The sequence below is a fragment of the Charadrius vociferus genome, unplaced genomic scaffold (assembly GCF_000708025.1).
Source record: "Charadrius vociferus isolate BGI_N301 unplaced genomic scaffold, ASM70802v2 scaffold1578, whole genome shotgun sequence".
NCBI lineage: Eukaryota > Metazoa > Chordata > Aves > Charadriiformes > Charadriidae > Charadrius > Charadrius vociferus.
The window spans coordinates 391,933-410,367 of NW_009649704.1; the positions used below are offsets into that span (position 1 = coordinate 391,933).

The window sequence follows — 18,435 nt, forward strand, 5'->3', positions numbered from 1 at the left end:
AAATGCATTAATTGTTCAAATTATTTCTAAGCTCTAGGTATTACCCCAGAAGAGAACTTGGGGTTGGACTTTTGAGTAGGAACCCATGGTTTAGCAGTAGCTCTCGCGTTGCGGGCGCTTGGCTGGGGGTGGGTGGCGATGCTGACTGGGAGGAGCCTCTGAGCTGTGCCGTGTGTCGGGGTGCTCTTGGTGGGGGAGGACACAAGAAGGCCCTTGCTTAAAGAAATTAAAACAGGTTTGAGGCTGGCGTTTAGGGACAAAGTGTCTTCCGTGGATTTGGCTTAAAGCCATTATGCAGCTTTTCTTCAATTTTGGACTTCATGCTAAATTAATATCTAGATTAAATAAGCAGATGGTTCCACTAAGCCCTTTCCAACAGAAATTCTGGTCTTAATCTCACCCTACTGCAGTTGGAAGTTACGAAGTAAAACAGTCTTGACCGTGATAGTTCAAAATCGTTCTGTCTGCTAAAAAGATGGTAAATGTAGTCGTTTGATGTAAGAAGTGGTGGATCCATTTCCACCTTTCTGTATGTTTTCTCTAAGAAGGCAGCAAGCACTCTTTACCATCTGAGCCAGGGCCAAGAGCGCACAGCGACGGAGTTGAGCACCACATCAGCAATCCATGTAGGCTGTAACTTTTGGCCGGGAGCGGTGTTGCCATCATTCCAGGTTCATGTACACTTAAAAATGATCAAAATAAAATAAAAATAAATAAAACCTTCAGCTTCTTCGGAGTTGGTGGGGAGGGGGAACAGGACATGCTGTTCCCTAAGCTGTGTGGTGCTGCCGTCATCAATCCGTGTCCCGTTCTGGAGGAGGTGGTGGAAGAGATGAGGGGACGGTGCTGCGGACGCGCTGGCACCCGGGGGCCATCCATCACTTGATTAGTTCAGACTTTGCCTGGAGGCAGCAGCCATTAGACCTGGCTTACACCTTTCTCGGGGGGCTCCGCCACCTCACCTCGTTACACAGCCCATCAGTTCCCTTCATCTTTCAAAGGGAGGAAGAGGGACTGTGCCCGTAAAGATGTATTTCAGCATTTGGTGCTCTTGTGTGCCATTATTTATTACCAGCATTAAGTTGCGGTCTCATGTAGACACTCTGGACCCATTCACGTATCGCTATGCTAAATGTGAAGCTAGGAAATAAGTCTTTGCAAAAGAGAATTTGCAATTTCCAGTTACTTTCTTCCTCCCGAGGCTGCTTTGCGTTTTGTTGTCATTTCTACAGCCGTGACTGCTGTAATTTTAGCATGTCTTCATGGAACTGTCGGTAATCTAAGCTTCAGTTTCCAAATCTTGTTTTCTCCCAGTTTCTGTGACTTTTTGTTGCGCTGTAGAAGAGCCTTTGCAGAAACTACAAAAAGATAAATAAAGAAAAAAGACAGAAAGTAGTCTTTAGAGATGGCGCATGGACCAGTTTGGTGGCAGCCGCTGCCACCTGACTCACTATAGTGTCTGATAGGTGTCTTGTTGCTAAAATCCTGAACAGGGTGGTAAACCTTGGGAGCGCCCTTTGGGATTTCAGAGAGGTCACCGTCTTTTGCGTGTGACTGTCTTCTTTCCACCTCTGTTCTAAAGATACCATTTCTTCAAGAGCTTGAAAGGTTATGGGAGCAGGCTTGGGTACGTCCCGTTTTCCTTCTTGAGTGCCTGACTAATGCTTAAGGGAAGCGTACCTGCGAGGAGAACACGCCGTAAGCGGCGCCAGGCTATAAAGGCAGAGCCTACGGGAGAAGATGGGACAGTCGTGAACTTCTGTGTCTTCTCCGAGCGTGGTTGAGCTTCAATCTAAACTCCAGTTGTCACTTAAGCGTGTGACATTGTAAAGTTAGGCAGTGGAAGTGAATTTAGTGTACTTAAGGAGGCAGGTGAGGTGACCTGGTTGTGCACCGGTTCCCAGAGGAGGCGACGTGCGCGGTTGGTGCGCTGGAAGATCGGGAGGGTCGGGAGGCTGAAATTCGAATCGTTCAACTTCTTGGTCTCGGTGCGCAGAGCTCTGTGGGCTGGATGGTGTGAAAGCGCCCGCCGTGGCGTTCCAGGCTAAGCTGGCAACAAAGAGTCCGAGTTTAATGGAACTTCAGTGCATTGTCAGACTGACAAAGACGTGAGTCTATCTGTGCATGCAGCGATGGAAATGGTTGTTATTTATCTGGTAATAAATACAGTCTCTCTTCTTATCAACGCATCTAACTCTGCCTGCACTGAGGAAAAACAATCTCTGTAGCACTGATAGTGAGGCAGAAAGGGTTTAGAGGAAATTGTAATAAAGCTGTAGCAGATTTCTTTGGGGGATTTGCAATGCAGTATTAGTGAGCTTCAATTGCATTAGCCGCTCTTCTGTTGTGTTGAATTAGTGTTTGTTTTCTCCTGAATAGAATAAATATAATCATGTTTGTTACTTTTTTTTTTTTTTTTTTTTGGTACGACTGGAGCCAAATGCTATTTCCATAGTAAAAGTATTATGGTAAGTCCTTTGTACGGAACCGCACCGGTTGCTGCAGCACAGTTTCCTTGCTCCATGCCTGACCGGCGGCTGCGGTGGCTGGGCTCTTGCCGTCGGGCTTTTCTGAGCCACGACGACACACGACACACGGTGCAGCCCGTCGGCTGCCTTCCCTCCCCTGGCTGTGCAGTGGGGGTGGGTGACATTAACGGCCCTTTGACTTTGGGGGGGCTTTCTTTTCCCATTTGCAAGTATCCCACCAGGTGTACCTGTCGCAGGACTGCTCCGGGCACTGCCACGGGCACTGTGTGGGAGGAGGAGCCCTTTGTCCTTAATAGCTTCTGATGGAGACCCCCCCGGAGGGTGCCCAGCAGTGAAGGGTGGGACTTTGCGGTGTCTCTGGGACGCGGCTCTCCCAGCCCTGAGGAGCAGAAGAAAGTCTGTGTTCTGGGCTTTGTCCCTCCCTTTAGTCTGTGGCAGAGCAGAGGAATCCCCCCCCCTCCAGACTGTATCACTGGATGTGTCTCTTCTGAAAGATTTTAGAGTTATCCAGACATCCTCAGCTTTGATGTTTAAACCTTATGTATGACCTCAGAAATGTTTTGCAGTTGAAGCTCCAACGTGACTTTAGCTGCGTTACGGTGAAGCCTGAGGACGGGGTTTCTGTTCAGGGCCACCCGAGTGCTTCACAATTACCTTTGTGCACCATCAGCATTTTGCTCAGTGCTGCAGCAAGTGGCATTGTGTCATTGTGCCTTCAGATTGAAGTGGATTTTACTCTAAAAGTGAAAAATCTAAATTCTCCTGATGCCTTGAAAACAAAGTACTTGCCTGCGAGATGAGCTGTTTGCTTTTCTGTATCTAACATTTGCATATATATGCGTATGTGTGTATATGTATGCGACACCCTGTCTGTATGTACTAAATGTAAGAAAGCAGTTAGCTGTAGTGGGTGGGTATGTGCATAAGTAACTGCTAAATTTAATAAGAATTCCTCAGAGGCCATCTTACCTGTTGAATTGCTCCGTTGTGACAGTTTGAAATACATGTGGACTAGTGAATTGCTTCTTTCATTAAAGTGACCGTAATTAATCTAGCATAGAGATGCAGGAGAATTCAGACTAATGAGAGACTGAAATAATTTTGAAACATCTCATAGGTTAAGGAAAACGGCAGACAAATTAGATTGTCAGATCCCCTGTGCAGTGTAAATGAGTTTGGCTTTGTCTCCGATGGAGCTACGTCAGCTCGACTCAGCCAAGGGTTTGGTTTACACTCTTTTAAAGATGAGCTGGGGAAATGTCACTTAAAAAATGAAGAATTAAGAACTTCAGTGTAAAGGTTCCTGCAAAGAAAGTATTGATTTGGTTTTAGCCAGCAAATTTATCTGGGAGCAGGCAGTAATTAAAGTTGATGTTAATGATTGAAGTTTTGCTGCTGCATGGAAACACTTTCATCTTTCAATGGAATGCAAAAAAAAAGAAGGAAAAAAGAGTAAGCAAGCTGTGAGTGATAAACTAATCAGATCTCCCTTCCAGTGCCAGCTTCTGGAAGGAGCAAAGGCAAGTATCACTATAGCGGGAATCACTTTGGGAGTGATTTGTTGCTCTTAGAGCTAAAGCTGAATTCTCTTGTTAAAAGATCAGCGTAGGTCCCTTGAGAGAAACCAAGGCGGTGGCGGCGGGTTTGAGGTGGGAAGTGCCACGTCCTGGGCACATCGGGAGAGGGACTCACCCCTAAGCTGCCTCCGGCAACTCAGACTGGGGTGAAATCCAAATCGGAAGAATTCTTTCACTTTTGGTCCTGCAGTCCTGAGTCAGTAACGGTGGCATTTCCCGGATCTGATTGATTTTGAGCAGATCTCTCATGTTCTGTCATTTCTAAAAATCACGAGCTGGTCTGGTGTCACCGGGTGCACTGGAGTTGGTAGGGTTTGTATGTCTGAACATGGCAAGGATTTTGCCACGCTTCCATTTCTAAAATAACCTGTCCTCTTCAGCAAATGTCCGTTCCTTTTGGAAAAGGAGGAGAGTATTGCCGCTCTTGCAGAAAGCAGCTTGTTTAACTCTGTCCCTGGGGTGAAGATGGCCCCTGAGCCCCACTGGGGGTGTTAACAATGTGCTGATTGTGGAAAGGACTGCAAAGCCTTGGAGGTGAGAGGTGCTTCATTTGATGACGAGGCACAAACCCGACTGCTCCAAGAAGTTAATTTTCCTTGTTTACAGACTGTTGGGTTTTTTCCCACAGGGTGCTCCGTACCGAGGAGTCCCTGAGGGATTCACGTGCCAACAGCCTGACCCTTGCGAAGGCGTGGGATGCTGTGGGACCTCATCTCTCCCGGCGTTTTCTGAGCATCTTCTAGGCTTGTGTAGCTGCTTCTGAAACAGACCGTGTGTTTTTTCCATCCCTACAGCAGTTAATGAGGAACGATAACTTGATCTAATTATTCATTTTCCTTGTAAAAGTCCATTGTGATGGCACGTCTCTCGTGACCAAAAATGAGGTCTAGAGGTGCTTAAGTATACTTTGTTTAAGAGAGTAGACATGCTGAAATAAGATGTTCAGAATTAATGGTACAGCTCTCATGATAATTTGAGTAGAGGTTTGGATGAAAAGTTAAAAATACAGGTGAAGTGAATAATAATACGCAGAGATATGAAGAGCTTCTGCAATATGTCCCCCAGTTGTACTGGAAGGAAAATTAATCTCCGAACAGTCAGAATGTTTCGGTGTAATAAAGACTGTGAGGAAAGGGGAGTCTCTGTCAAGGCTGGTGTGCAGAGCTGCATGGCAGCGCTGGGGGTGTCGGGGCTCAGCTGGTGTCAGTCCTGTACCTGGAGCGAGTTTCACAGCATCCCAGACTGGTGGGGGCTGGAAGGGCCCTCTGGAGCTCCCCCAGTGCCACCCCCTGCCAGAGCAGGGGCACCTCCAGCAGTGGCACAGGACCAGGCCTTTCCTCATCAGAAAGATGCTCCAGTTTTTGTAGCCCTTTGCTGGACCCTCTCCAGCAGTTCCCTGTCCTTCTTGACCCGGGGAGCCCCGAACTGGACACAGCGCTCCAGATGTGGCCTCCCCAGGGCAGAGCAGAGGGGGAGGATGACCTCCCTCCGCCTGCTGGCCACACTCTGCTTGATGCCCCCCAGGATGCCATTGGCCCTCTTGGCCACCAGGGCACATTGCTGCCTCGTGGCCATCCTGTTGTCCCCTAGGACTCCCAGGTCCCTCTCCACAGAGCTGCTCTCCAGCAGGTCAGCCCCCAACCTGTACTGGTGCGTGGGGTTATTCCTCCCCAGATGCAGTACCCTACACTGGCCCTTGTTGAACTTGATAAGGTTTCTCTCTGCCCAACTGTCCGGCCTGGCCAGGTCATGCTGGATGGTGGCACAGCCTTTGTGGGGTGTCAGCCACTCCTCCCAGTGTTGTGTCACCAGCAAACTTGCTGATGGTACACTCTACCCCTTCATCCAGATCATTGATGAATATATTGAACAGGACTGGACCCAGTACTGGTTAAACTGAGCATCTACAGCCCCAAGTTTAAGCGGTTTGTGTATGTTTTTTTGGTGTTCTGCAAGTACTCCCGGAGCACACACTCTTCCTTTTAAATCCATTGACTGCGACTGTCAGGTATTAAGCTTTCTGCAGCCGCTTTATTCTCCTGTGGAAATGCTGCTGAAACCTCACCGCCCCCTCCGTGCAGACACCTGCATGGGCTGGAGTGCTGCCTGTACTCCTCTTGGGTTAGTCTTAAAAGACAACCACCGCAGGAGAAGGTGAAGCTGAGCTGTGGGAAGGTGCGAGGTCAGATGGGTCTGTCCTGAACATCAGCGACTCGAGCAGGAGCCAGGGTCTGTCCCGGGGTGGCTGATGTTAGTGATTATTGGCAGGTTTGTAGTTAGACACGCGTGTGCCAGGGGGTGTGAAAAGCGAGGTTAAATGAGGAGTTGCCTTGTACGGTGCTGCTGGGCACTGAGGAGCCCGCGGCACGGTGGGGCAGGAGCACAGAGCAGAGGGTGATCTCGCAGCGCTTTTGGGTAAAGCACGAGCAGCACAGCCATGCTGCAGCGTTGTCGCAAGTGCCTGTGCTTGGGCATGCCCGCACAAATCCAGGATTCGTGGTCCCACACCACGACTGGTTGCTGTAAAAGAAAGTCTGTTAAAATCTCTATTCTAAATTTATGAAGCTGTTGGAAAATGCAACGCGTTGAAATTCAAGATAGTCCTTGTGCAAGGGGAAGCGCTGCAGCATTGCTGTGGGATTCGCAGTGAGCCCCGTGAACGGTGTGTACGGGGATGCTGGACACGTATGGACACGTGGAGGGTGCGCAGCGTACGCCGCACGCGGATGGCAGCTCCCAAGGTCGCTTCTCTGATTGCTGCCCTTCCCCAAGGTGTGTCTCAGCCGTGCGTGGACGGGATCCTCAGCAGTCGGAGGCATTAATTAATTCCAGGTATCTGAAATGCAGAGGTTTGGGATTGTCCATACTCCTGGAAGGGGACTCACGGAGACTGTCAGCCTGAATTCAGCCCTCCCCAAGTCGCGTATCGCTGGTGCCTGACACAGGCCATTGCTGAGTCAGAGTCCCAAGAAGGTCTCAGAGGTGCCTTTTGTTCTGAATCTCAAAAGCTCAGAGCGCAGCTCCCTGTTCTGGGCTAGTGTTGGTGTGACCTTGGAAGGGAAACCACCTCTCTCAGCGGCTCAGCTTGCTCTCCGTTAAAAGATAAACCAAAACAAGAATAGGTTTTTTTTTTTCTTAAAAAAAAGCAACCCCAATGATGTTCCTTTGTCTTTTATCTGTTTGGGCTCAATGAAGGTGATGTTCCGCTACATCCTGATTCTGCACAGTGCCAGGGCACACGTGTACCTTCAAGTTCATGCTTAAATCCATTATCTCAAAGTAACGCTCGTGGCATAATGCGATTTCAAGAGGAGTCCTTACCTTTAGTTGTGACCTTCGACTCCGTGCTCTCCTGCAGTCGGTTTGGGTAACATCCACACAATGAATTGCTCATTGTATTTGGGTTCTTTAAGAAGTGCTGCGGTCAAATTCATGCTAATCAAATTTCAGGGTGGTTAAAATTGGATCTTCTGTCTGCAAATATCTCCTTCCACTCTTCCAGTGCTTCTAGCTCACTTTCTGACATTTTATTGATTTATTTTTTCCTCTTTTTCTCTCCATGTGGAACCAAATTAAAGCAGGAATTGGGATTGTAAATAGATAATGGTGCGTGAATGCAGATTAATCAGTGCCATCCATGTACAGTAATACTAATTGTGCCAAGGGAGGAATGGCTGAGTGAATGGTATAAATATTTAATGCCTGAATCCAATGTGAAGTACAAGAGCCAGAAAAGAAATAAAGAAAATAGTTTAGTTGAGAAAACCACACTTCACTGCTTTTGCTCGAAAGAGGAGTTTTGATACCATTAACCTTTCTGTGTAATGCAGTAAAGGAATTGGAGGAGCTGCGTTTAACACAGAGCCTTCAGTTTCACTTCAGAAAAAAAAATGCCTTAATGCTCTGGTTAAAAACAATATTGGAAAAGATTTGGGATAAAATCCGTTGCTTAAGAGATGCATTTTTCACGGGCCATCTAAACTTGCAGAGAGTGTTCGGGGGGGCTGGGGACGGGGTGAGGATTCGGAGTGAAATTCTGCCATTCGGCAGTGCTGCGGGTCTCTGCGGTTGCGCGGAAATGACGGCGTCGCGGTGACCTGCGGGAGGGGAAACAACTGGTTACGGAGCGCGGTGGGAGTTCCAGCTGAGTGTCTGGGGGGGTTGGTTTCTTGGGTGGGTTTGTTCGTTTTCCTGGAAGTTAAGATGGTCAGAAAGGTAAATAAACTCAGGACCTGGTACAGCGGAAGGAAACCTTCACAGCAGATTAATCTGCTTGGAAATGGTGAAAAGCGCGCCTGGCATGCTTGACTTTCTTTCCAGCTCCTTTAAAACTTGCAATCACATGAATTCGCGTCTTCTCTGTATGCTGGGCCCCTCCTAAGGTAGTCCTCTCTGATACAACGAGCAGCTGGGATTTGCATCCCGATGACAAGTATACGGAGACAATCTGTTCCACTGACCGCATTCAGCCACAGGATGACCCAGCTGCCCCCAGCGCGGGTCGGTCATTTTTTTCTCTTCGTTCAGAGAAGAGCTAAGGTTAAAGTGGTTGTTCGCAGCGGAAGCCGTCTGTCGGCATGGGAGCAGGGCGGGCGCTCGCTCTGCCCGTTGTGGAGCATTCTTGCCCGGCGGAGGTGGCGGTGGGGAGCCTGGAGCCCACTGTCCCCAGAGCTCCCGCACCGCTGCTGGAAACGGGGGTTTGACGTCTCTGGATCACAAGGCACCGCGATGTAAAACAGCTAAAATCTGTTCTCTGTGCACTATGCATCGGATGAGCTTAAATTGCAGGAGGAGATAAGTCAGGCTTAGATATCAAGAAAAAAAATAGTTTAAATCTTTGCTGTCATTGAGTTTTTCTGAGGCTGTTAAATGCTCTTCAAGCAGTTACAAGAGTTCCTGTATTTTCTGAGTGTTGGGTGGTTGACATCGGTGTTGAAGACACTTGAAACTTGGTCAGATTTATTCAATATCTTACAGGGCCTGAACCATTCGGTATCCTCTAACAGGTTCTTTCTCAAGCAAAGTGTTCAACGCGATTCGTATGGTAACTTTAACTTTCAAGAATGCCTCATGGGTACAGAACCAATAGAGTGTCCAAAAACATGGTCCTTGTGGGACTTGGCTTGAGGCCATGGGTGAAGTGGCGTTCAGAGAATGGCAGTTCTCGCAGCTCTGGGTCCCCATCGCAGTGGGACGGAGGAAAGAACCCATTTTTCACCCCCTTTCGTGGCCACAGCGTCCTCCCTGGTTGTCTCCGGCCTCAGAAATGCAGAGCCGGGGAAGTGAAATTTTTGGGTGGAAGCTCAGTTCGTCTCTTTCTCCAAGTGACTCCAGGATTAAAAAGAGGCTTAATATAAAATGGGTACTGAATTCCCATCAGTGAGTAATGATTATTGATTTACTTTAAAAACAGTTCTTACGGTTCTACTTAGTCATTCCAAAGCCTTAGATTTCAGTCAGGAAGATGAATATTTAACCAAGTGATTCATATCTCCTGGTGATGGTGGTAAGAACGGGGAGGAGGGGGCAAATGGACATACAGAGGCTTGAAAAGTTTCACCAATTGCTAATAGACTTAAAAAAAAAAAAAAAAAGGAAAAAAGAAAGAAAAGTCTGGAATATTGAGAAACACAGTGGCAGAGGTCCAAAATGGAAGGGCTTTTATTTACATGACTCACTGGACTATTAGAAATGCAGTCATTTATTGGGCTAATGGTAGGTGTTGAAAATTCAGAGCACATAATGTAGTACAGGAGTATGCTGGGGAATGCAGAAAGGAGTTTCAGCTTCTTTTAATTAGCTCCGTGGATTTCTAAGTGTCTGTAACGTAGCTCCTCCTTTTTCTTGAAGACAGCAAGGCAGCGTTGGGTTTATAAAGGAAAATAATGTGACCTTGAGAAGTTGGCGGTACAGACATTGTGTACGATGTGTCACGGCACAATCAGCATCCTCTCCCGGAGCTTGTCGCAGCCTTTATCGTCTCCCGCTTTGTCTGAGGCTGCTGTCAGTCTGCCCGCAGGTGTGGCGGTGCTAATTGGGGCTGCCTGGCGTTATCCCCGTGCGCAGACAACTCGGCGGGAGCTCCTGCAGGAGACTTGGGGTGTTTCTCTGGTTTCCGTGATTGCTGTTGACTCTTGCCTGCTGAGCATCCTTCCCATTTCATTTGCGATTCCGCAGCAGCAGCCACGGCATTTGCATTCGGAGACCATGCAGCTGCTTCAGTCCAACTGTGTTTATCTGTAATTAAATATTCCATTATCAATTAACCATTAATGCTTCCTAATCATTATTTTAAACCTGTGGGAGCCTTATGGTGAAAAGCTAGTAGTTAACTGCAGGTGGGCATGATGTTTTCCATTAAATGCGTAGCTCCAGCCATGTTATTTCTCGTCCATCGGAACATTTCTGCCCCCGACCCATGCAGTGCGGTGCCGGCAATATGCGTTTCAGTGGGAATGAGCCCTTCATCCTGCAATTGTCCACCTGCGGACTGGGTGGTGGCAGCTGGGGAAGAGGAATTGGAAGACCGGGATGCTCGTTTTTGGGGTTGTGCAGGATGTCCTGCCTGCTGGCTGGACCTTGTGAGATGGGAGAAGGTGCAGCTTTGGCGTTAGAGCGTGCGCCTTCTACCACCTTCCCACCTCCCGCACTGAAGAAAGGGCAGTTGGGTTGGTTTTTTTTCCTCTATCAGATCCTCCATGTGTGGAGATCTACAACTGCTGCGGGGCTGGGAGGAACACTGGCGGTCACCGAGTAAATAGTCCTTTTGTGTCACAGAGAGATTTCCCTCCTTGGGGTGCGGGGGGGGGCTCGGGGCGCAGTGCGGGCGCAGAGCCTGAACTGCTGTCTCTGCAAGCGGTTAAGCCGATCAAAAAGTAAGGCCTTTATTTTCGTGAACTAATGCTGTTAAGGAGGCCCCATTGAACCATCAAACCCAACCCCACGCCTCCCCGTGTTGGGTGGTGTGTTTCCATGTGCTTGGTGCGGGGATTTCGTTGGCGTTGCCGGCACTCGGCGGAGATGCTCCGCTGCGGCGGTCTCTCCCTTCAGCCCGGGGGAGGGAGGAAGGTCTCTCCCTTCAGCCCCAGGGAGGGAGGAAGGTCTCTCCCTTCAGCCCGGGGGAGGGAGGAAGGTCTCTCCCTTCAGCCCCGGGGAGGGAGGAAGGTCTCTCCCTTCAGCCCCGGGGAGGGAGGAAGGCACCTTCTTCCTCTCTGCCCTCCCTGATGGTGCGTCTCAGCTGGTGCTTCACAGCAAAACCTGAGTCGGGTGGCGATGACCAGCAGGACCCGGGATCTAAAATAGTTCCAAACACCCCAACCTGACATTAACGATGAGCTGCTTCACTTCAGAAATGAAAGGGACGGGAAGATAAAAGGGGGAAAAGGGAGTCTGTTACACCGGAGCCCCAGAGGATACAGTCTTTTTGTGTGCTGAGAATTTGAGCGGTGGTGTATATGGAAATGAGGACCTGATAGTGATTTCTTGGCTGATTTAGTCCTTTCAAAAAGCTGTCAATGTCTTAAGCAAATGACATATGGTGCTGTTGAAAATTTCCGTGCAGGAAATTCAGGGAACCATTTTCCTTCACCCTAAATCTTCTCTGTTTCTTTATAGCAGTGCAAAGTGGGTGCAAAGCACTGTGGTTATGATTGATTATTTTTCTCTACTCTTGCTTTTGCCTTCAGTAATTATTTATGCTATTGCAAAGGTAGCAAGAAGTGCAATCCATTAATTTTTCTAATTGATTTTCAAAGTCTTAATTCGCTCAGCTGGTAGAATTCTAGCACGTCATCTATGCAGGATCCTTGGAAGTTAAGAGTGGACTATTCACCTACCTGAACCGAAGTGTACGTGTAAATAGATTACTAGTCGGCAGGCTACTGAATCCACTTCTCAAAAGGATATGTGTACTAAAAAAAAACAACAAAAAGAGGGATGGGGGGACAGGAGAGTGAAATTCTGCCTCATTCAGGCTGGTTGATTTTATTGTTCTCTAGTTCTTATATCAGGCAATTGAATTACTTGGCTCTCCACAGTTATGAAAGTAAAATTTGGCTCTGCATACCTAAAGATTATTTATGAGAAGCTTGACTATTGATTCAGAATGAATAATAAAATAGCCTTTGGGGGTAAGAGTATTAAGTTTAAACATGTTGTCATAACAACCAGCCATAGTAACTTTCTCAGAATTGGTTTTAGGCATCCCATGTTTGATCTCAGCCCAAAACGTGTTTGTCTGAACTTAGTTATTTGAAAAAGTTTCAGATTAAATTGGTTCAGCTGTCTTTGAGAATGGCAGAACGCCGTGTAGAATACTTTTGTATAACATCTTGTACTTCAAAAGGGTCTGCAAAATTGAGATGAAAATAATCAATAGAGAAATGATCAAGAACAATCTTAAACAATTTTATAAAGCATGTTTTCAGTCATGCTCCGTAATTATGCAGAATTCAGCCACAAGATAATACACGGCTTAAGGTCTGTACTGTAGGTGGCAGAGATGCGTTAGTTATGCAGCATAATCATCCCCGCTATGTCATTAACAAGTAGAGCGGGATTACGTTGTAGTTCATCCACGGTTAATAAATACGCTGCCGAGTATCACCCTGGCTCCCCACTGTTTGCCTTAGGAAGGGTACGTTCGCCTTTGGAGGTGTTAGTTGAGTGAAGGACTTTTGAAATATTTTCTGGGCTGTGGGTTCTGCTGTGGAAAATGGGTAGTAATAAAATCTGAAGTATCGGAATAGATTTCCAAGATTCTTCTGCCTTCATCTAAAAAAGCATAGGTAGTGGAATGCAAATAATTTTCAAATAAGTGACAGTCTATGATTAAAAAATTAAATGGGCTTTCATTAACAGTAATAGGCTTCCATAATAGCTTTTGTCATGGCAGTGGTGTTCTCCTTACCATGGTTAATGCTGCCATTATATACCTCAGTTGAAGGGTGCTGTGACTTAGGTAAACACTGTTCCAGACTAAGACTTGGCGTGTGACAACTCAGCTAAAAATGATGATCTGGAGTTTAATAAAGCAAACAGCATAATACTTTAAAAAAAAAAAAAAAAAGGTATAAAGAGGTATGAAGAGAACAGTTGCTGAAGGACTACTAATGGGCTGTGGAGCTTTCCACCTCATGTTTGATGGCTGTAATCTTCTCCAGGTTGGGATGGGTCATCAATCATTGCTTCTTGCTGGCTATTTCCAGTAAAAGCAAATCGTTCTTGCAATCCTTTCTCTTCCTCAGTTAAAATAAACACACTTTTTTTTTTTTTTTTTTTTTTTTAAGCAGGGTTAACCAAATCTGTAGACAGGAACTGAGTATGCTTGAGAGTCAAGCTCATCTCGCGTATCGTCGGTGTAGCGTGTCCCCTGAGATGAGTTCATGTCATCGCTGTGTGATAGCAGTAAGATACAGGAGGTGACAGAGCTGGGAGGCTCTGTTACTCGAGGGGACACCGAGAGCTCCTCTAGTTCAGAGCTGTCCTGTACCTTCCCCCCACTCCCCGTGGTGCAGGAGAAGACCGGAGCCTGTAGGCTCTCCAGCTGGAGCCCTTCCTTCCCTTTGTCTGGTTCCGCAGACACCGTCAGTACCCAGCTCAGCCCCGCGTACCCTTCGCCTTGGAAGGAGGGAACGGAAACCCCTGGAATGACAAAAGTGTAACCATCAGGTGGGAAGACAAGCGAAGGAGTGCCTGCGTAGGGACCCCCGGGGGGTGTGCGGGGCGCTTGCTTTTAGCATAGGTTCATGGTAGGAGGAGGATTGCCTGGAAGAACGGGTGTTTGGGGTGTAATTCACAGTCATAATAACATTTGGCTGTTATTGGTTGGTTTCTTGCAGGTTTACTGGAATGAATTTGCCTGCCCCGGTTATCAGCAGTAAAAACTGGCTGCGGCTTCACTTCACGTCAGACGGCAACCACAGGCAGAAGGGCTTCAGTGCCCAGTATCAAGGTAAACGCTTACTGCCCAGTCTCACTACCCACACTGCGTGTTTAGCCAGACTTCTTTTTCTCTAGGAATATACAATTCGCTTCCTGCATGACTTTTCTGTGTCCTGTTAACGTTAATTTTCCAGCTGGGTACGCAGGCATCGGAGTACCCATGTGGAGAGCGGCTGTTGGCAACAGTTGGACGTACAAACACTTGTGAGCTACGGGAAGATCTGTGTGCACGGTGTGCGGTGGTAGTAGAAGCAGATGTTCCTTTACCTGCAGTTTTGCAGAATGTGCTCTGTGGGATATGGCGAGACAGACATGTCTCAGGGTGCCACCAGGCCAAGGGCAGTGCCACAGAGACGCTGAGCCCGTTTCTGATGAGCTGTGCACTGTCCGGTATTTCCTGGCCATCTCTAGAGGATGGGTTTCAGGGTTGGGATCTTGGGATCCTGTTGAGGGAGAGGAAATGCTTTGGCACAGGAGTCAAGCGGAGAAAAGATCCTGTTATGTTCTGTGGTTTGCCGGCAGCCGTGGGTACCTGCTGTTCAGCGCGTCCCGTTGGGGACCAAAGGGTCCCCAAACCGGGTGGGTTTGAGCAGATCCCTTGGAGCTGTTAGCACTGTTCTCTCGGAGGACTTGGCAGGACTTTGGGTGCAGTGGTGTCGGATCACAGAATTGGCTAGGTCGGAAGGGATGTTTAAGTAGCGTTGCTTCAGGCAGCCGGCGCTGGGGGCAGGGGCAGGGAGGGGGAGAGCGAAGCAGGGAAGGAGTAGGAATGCCATCCAGTTCCTCCTCCACCCACCAGAAGTTGGTGTCCGTGCAGTTCAGCTTTCCTCAAAAGGAAGGAAGAGGACTTCGAGAAAAAGTGCCATAGCCTTAGACCAAAAGGAACAAAATGAAAGTGAAAGGAGTTTCCGCTGATAAATCTGCAAACTTGCCCTGTTTGTTTGTTCTCTGGTTATTGAGCCTCAGCAATGTTGTCATGGCCTCAACATGGGCTTTGCTTTCTAAATCACCATTGTTATTTAACTTTCGTTGCTTTCCTTAAACATATAAATTGCTTTTAACTATAAGAAAAAAACCCTTTGTTTTTTCTGTATGGCACAATTGACTGCATGCAGCTGATGGCTTTTGATATGACATTTTCCTTTGCTTTCATGATTGCTGCTTTCTATTAAAACACCTGTCTGAATCATCCTTTTTTCTTAAATAGAAAAGTAAAGATTAATGTTATAATTTCCTCTGATTAGATAAATGTCAGAGGGTTCTAATCTAGCACACTCCCTAGAAACTGTTTTGTTAGATATAATGAACTGTGGTTTTGTGTATTGAGTGTTTAAAAGATGAACTTAAATCTGTGCTCTTGAGATGGCATTGAAGCAGGACCTCCGTCTAGCCAGCAAAGGGAACCTGACGCTCCTTCTTCACACACTCACTGTCTTTTGTGGAGTTTGTCAGGTTCTTTCCGTCTGTTAGGAAAGATTTCAATACTTAAAGAAAAACAAAACAAGAAACAAAGCAAAAAAAAAAAAAAACCAGGGATAAAGGCAAGATGTTTGCGGTCAATGGAATCTGTGTCCGTAGAACATTGTAGATGCCAATCCAATGTCAAAAAACTCAGCGGAACCCTTTTCAGAGGAACATAACCTTGTTTGAACATAAATATTTTAGTGTGGATAAATAAGTAAATACATAGAAAATAGGATATGTAATGCCCTATAAAGTAGAGCAACTGAAATGTGTATTTCAGCAGTAGAGATGGAAGCGGACCCCAGGGTTGTCCAAGAGGGTTAGGTTGGCTCTAACTTTCCCCCCCACACCCTGTAAAAGCAAATAAAAGGGACTGTAGAGGAATCAGTGCATCGGTCTTTTTATCTTCCTCCTGCTCCTTCTCTCTTATTTCCCAAAAAGGTGCCGTGTACCTGCAGGTGGGAAGAGAATAAGCTAGAAGTGTCATAGGACAGGTGCCAGCGTGGGGGCCAGAAGCCGCGTATCCCCCGTCATCGCCATCGTCAGCATCGGGGCGATGTAATGGAAACGCTGCTGAACTTGACGTGGTGCTAAACAGGTTTAAATAATGCTCTGGCCGGCGTAGGCCGTATCTCTACGTATTCTATTCCGTAAGTTGGATCCCAAATTGCTTTTTAGCTGATTGTTACCAACACATAATTGCATCTTTTACTGATCTCTCTGCCCCATCTCTTCCCCTTCTGTCCTCCACCCTCAGGCAGAAAGAGGATCGTGGGCGAATTTTGGCCCGTGGCACAGCACGGGCACCGGCAGACCCGGCGCCTTCACTGACGGGCTGAGGAACTATCTGTGGCACATACTGTGCCCCACAGATGGCTTGTAAGGATATATACATATCTAGAAGTACACATGCTTAATTTTCGACAGATGTGCCAATCTGTGCCGTGGATCGCACCTTTGGGCTGCAGCGGGGTTGCAGCGTACGCCGTGCAGCGTGCCGAGCCGCCCGGGCAGTCCCGGCACGGGGACGGGGGAACTGGCGCTTGTCCAGCTCCGGTTCCCAAAAAGCTGGAGCTTAAACTCGCTGGGGGAGGGCAGCAGTGAGGAGAGGGCCTCGTTTGGCTGGGCAGCCGTACAGGAGTCACAGAACCATAGAATCGCTGAGGGTGGAAGGGACCTTTAAGCACATCAAGTCCAACCATTACCCTACCCTGACAAAACCACTTCTAAACCATGTCCCCAGGGACCACGTCCACCCTTTTTTTAAACACCTCCAGGGATGGTGAATCCACCCCCTCCCTGGGCAGCCTCTTCCAATGTTTGATAACTCTTTCAGTTATTAAATAACTTAACTCCTTATATTTCAGGAGTTTCAAAAGGGTTGGGTTTGAGGGAAGCTGTTTCTTTTCACCTCCAACTCCCGAGTAAGAGTCCCTGTAAGCAGCCTGCGGGGGTATCTCCGGTGATGCTAAAACACCCCGCGGGAGGAGGAGAGATTCAGGCGAGTCTGTCCTTAGTAGCAGTCCCCCAGCAAGGGGAACAGGGGTTCATGGAATAGATTTTTGCTGAAATGCTGTTTTCCAAATTAAAAATAAATAAATGTCTCCTTAAATTCTCGTTTAGAGCAACATGAAACGGTTTAAAAGAAACACCCCAGCCTGCCTGCTTGCTGGGAAAGCTTTGTAATGTCATCTTTCAAATTTGACAGGACACCGAGTATTCCATTAGATCTATCAGATACGTGAGAGCAGCAAAACCCTCCAGAAAACAGAGGAATTTTCTGTTCATCCAATTATCCTGACACAGTCCTTTGTAGTACTGTTCCACATTCAAATTTATAAACAAAATGGATTTTTATATACTGGATTTTTGAGGGCATTGAGTAGGAGAGTTGTTCTTACTTATTTATTTTTTAAAAAAGCAAGCGATATTGTATTCTGACTTGTTCTAATCTAAATTGAGTGATTTGTAAAGCTTGACTTTCATCACTATGTCTCCATGTCACAAACAAAAATGAAGGATTAAGCGGAGAGTATATAGTGATCTCTCTTTATCAATTATTGTTGAAAAAGACACAACACAATTAGGGGAGTATATCCTTCATGGCTAATGCAGTTTAGGCTCTGTATTTCAGGTTTGATACTTCGTAATGAATGTCTGGTTTCTGCTGCCTGTTCTCATGATGGATGGGAGCTTTGGAGCTAGGCTTTCCACCAGTCCCAAATTTATTGCGGGGCTCTGTGTGTTAATTGGGTTCTGGAAGGCGGGAATGAACACGGGGAACCTTTGTTATTAACTATGTCCTTTTAAAAACTCGCAAAACTCTCTGTCCCGATTGCCTTTGGCTGGACGTTGGGGTGTTCAGCAGCCCTGAGAAACGGGTGCGAGTTGCTGCCGTTCAGCGGTTGACCCTCCCAGGGATGCGCCGTCCCCTCTACGGCGTCCGCATGGATGCTGAGTGTGTGCGGCGGCACCGGTGATGGGGAAAGCTTTGCTGGTCCTTTATCATGCAGATATTATCGTGTGGGCTTACTTCATCATGCCCAAATCAACAGACCTGTGCTGTTGTGTGTGTCTAGGAGAAACGCTCCCTGCTAATTGGGCAAAGTAACTTGCAAGGGAAGTTGGGGGAGAATATAAAAATGGAAATTATTTTTACTAAACTGCTCTCTCACTGGTGGTGCCCCAAAGCACTTTACAGAGCAATGAATTAGGTACTGCAAAGTCACGGGCCGTTGTACCTCCTGCAGTAGCTCAAATTTACCCTGCGATAGTCAGGCTGGACTGTATTTTATTGACTGGGAGGGAATATTGGCTGCGACTATGAGGTTATCCCTGTGCTTGCTTGGAAAGTGCCAGAGCCTCATTAGCTGCGGCGTTATGGCGGGTCAGCAGAACAGCACTCCGCAGCGCTTCGCCCCGCTGACGGTGCCATTGCCGCACTGCAGCCTCGGCCGGAGCCC

At 47.4% G+C, this 18,435-nt stretch overlaps 1 protein-coding gene across 1 annotated transcript in view; it reads left to right on the top strand.

Moving 5' to 3' along the window:
• Positions 1 to 18,435, top strand: part of CSMD2 (CUB and Sushi multiple domains 2) — a 308,452-nt gene that overhangs the window by 121,893 nt on the left and 168,124 nt on the right. The window contains 1 exon segment of the mRNA XM_009890603.1: positions 13,906 to 14,018. Coding sequence (XP_009888905.1) covers positions 13,906 to 14,018 — 113 coding nt within the window.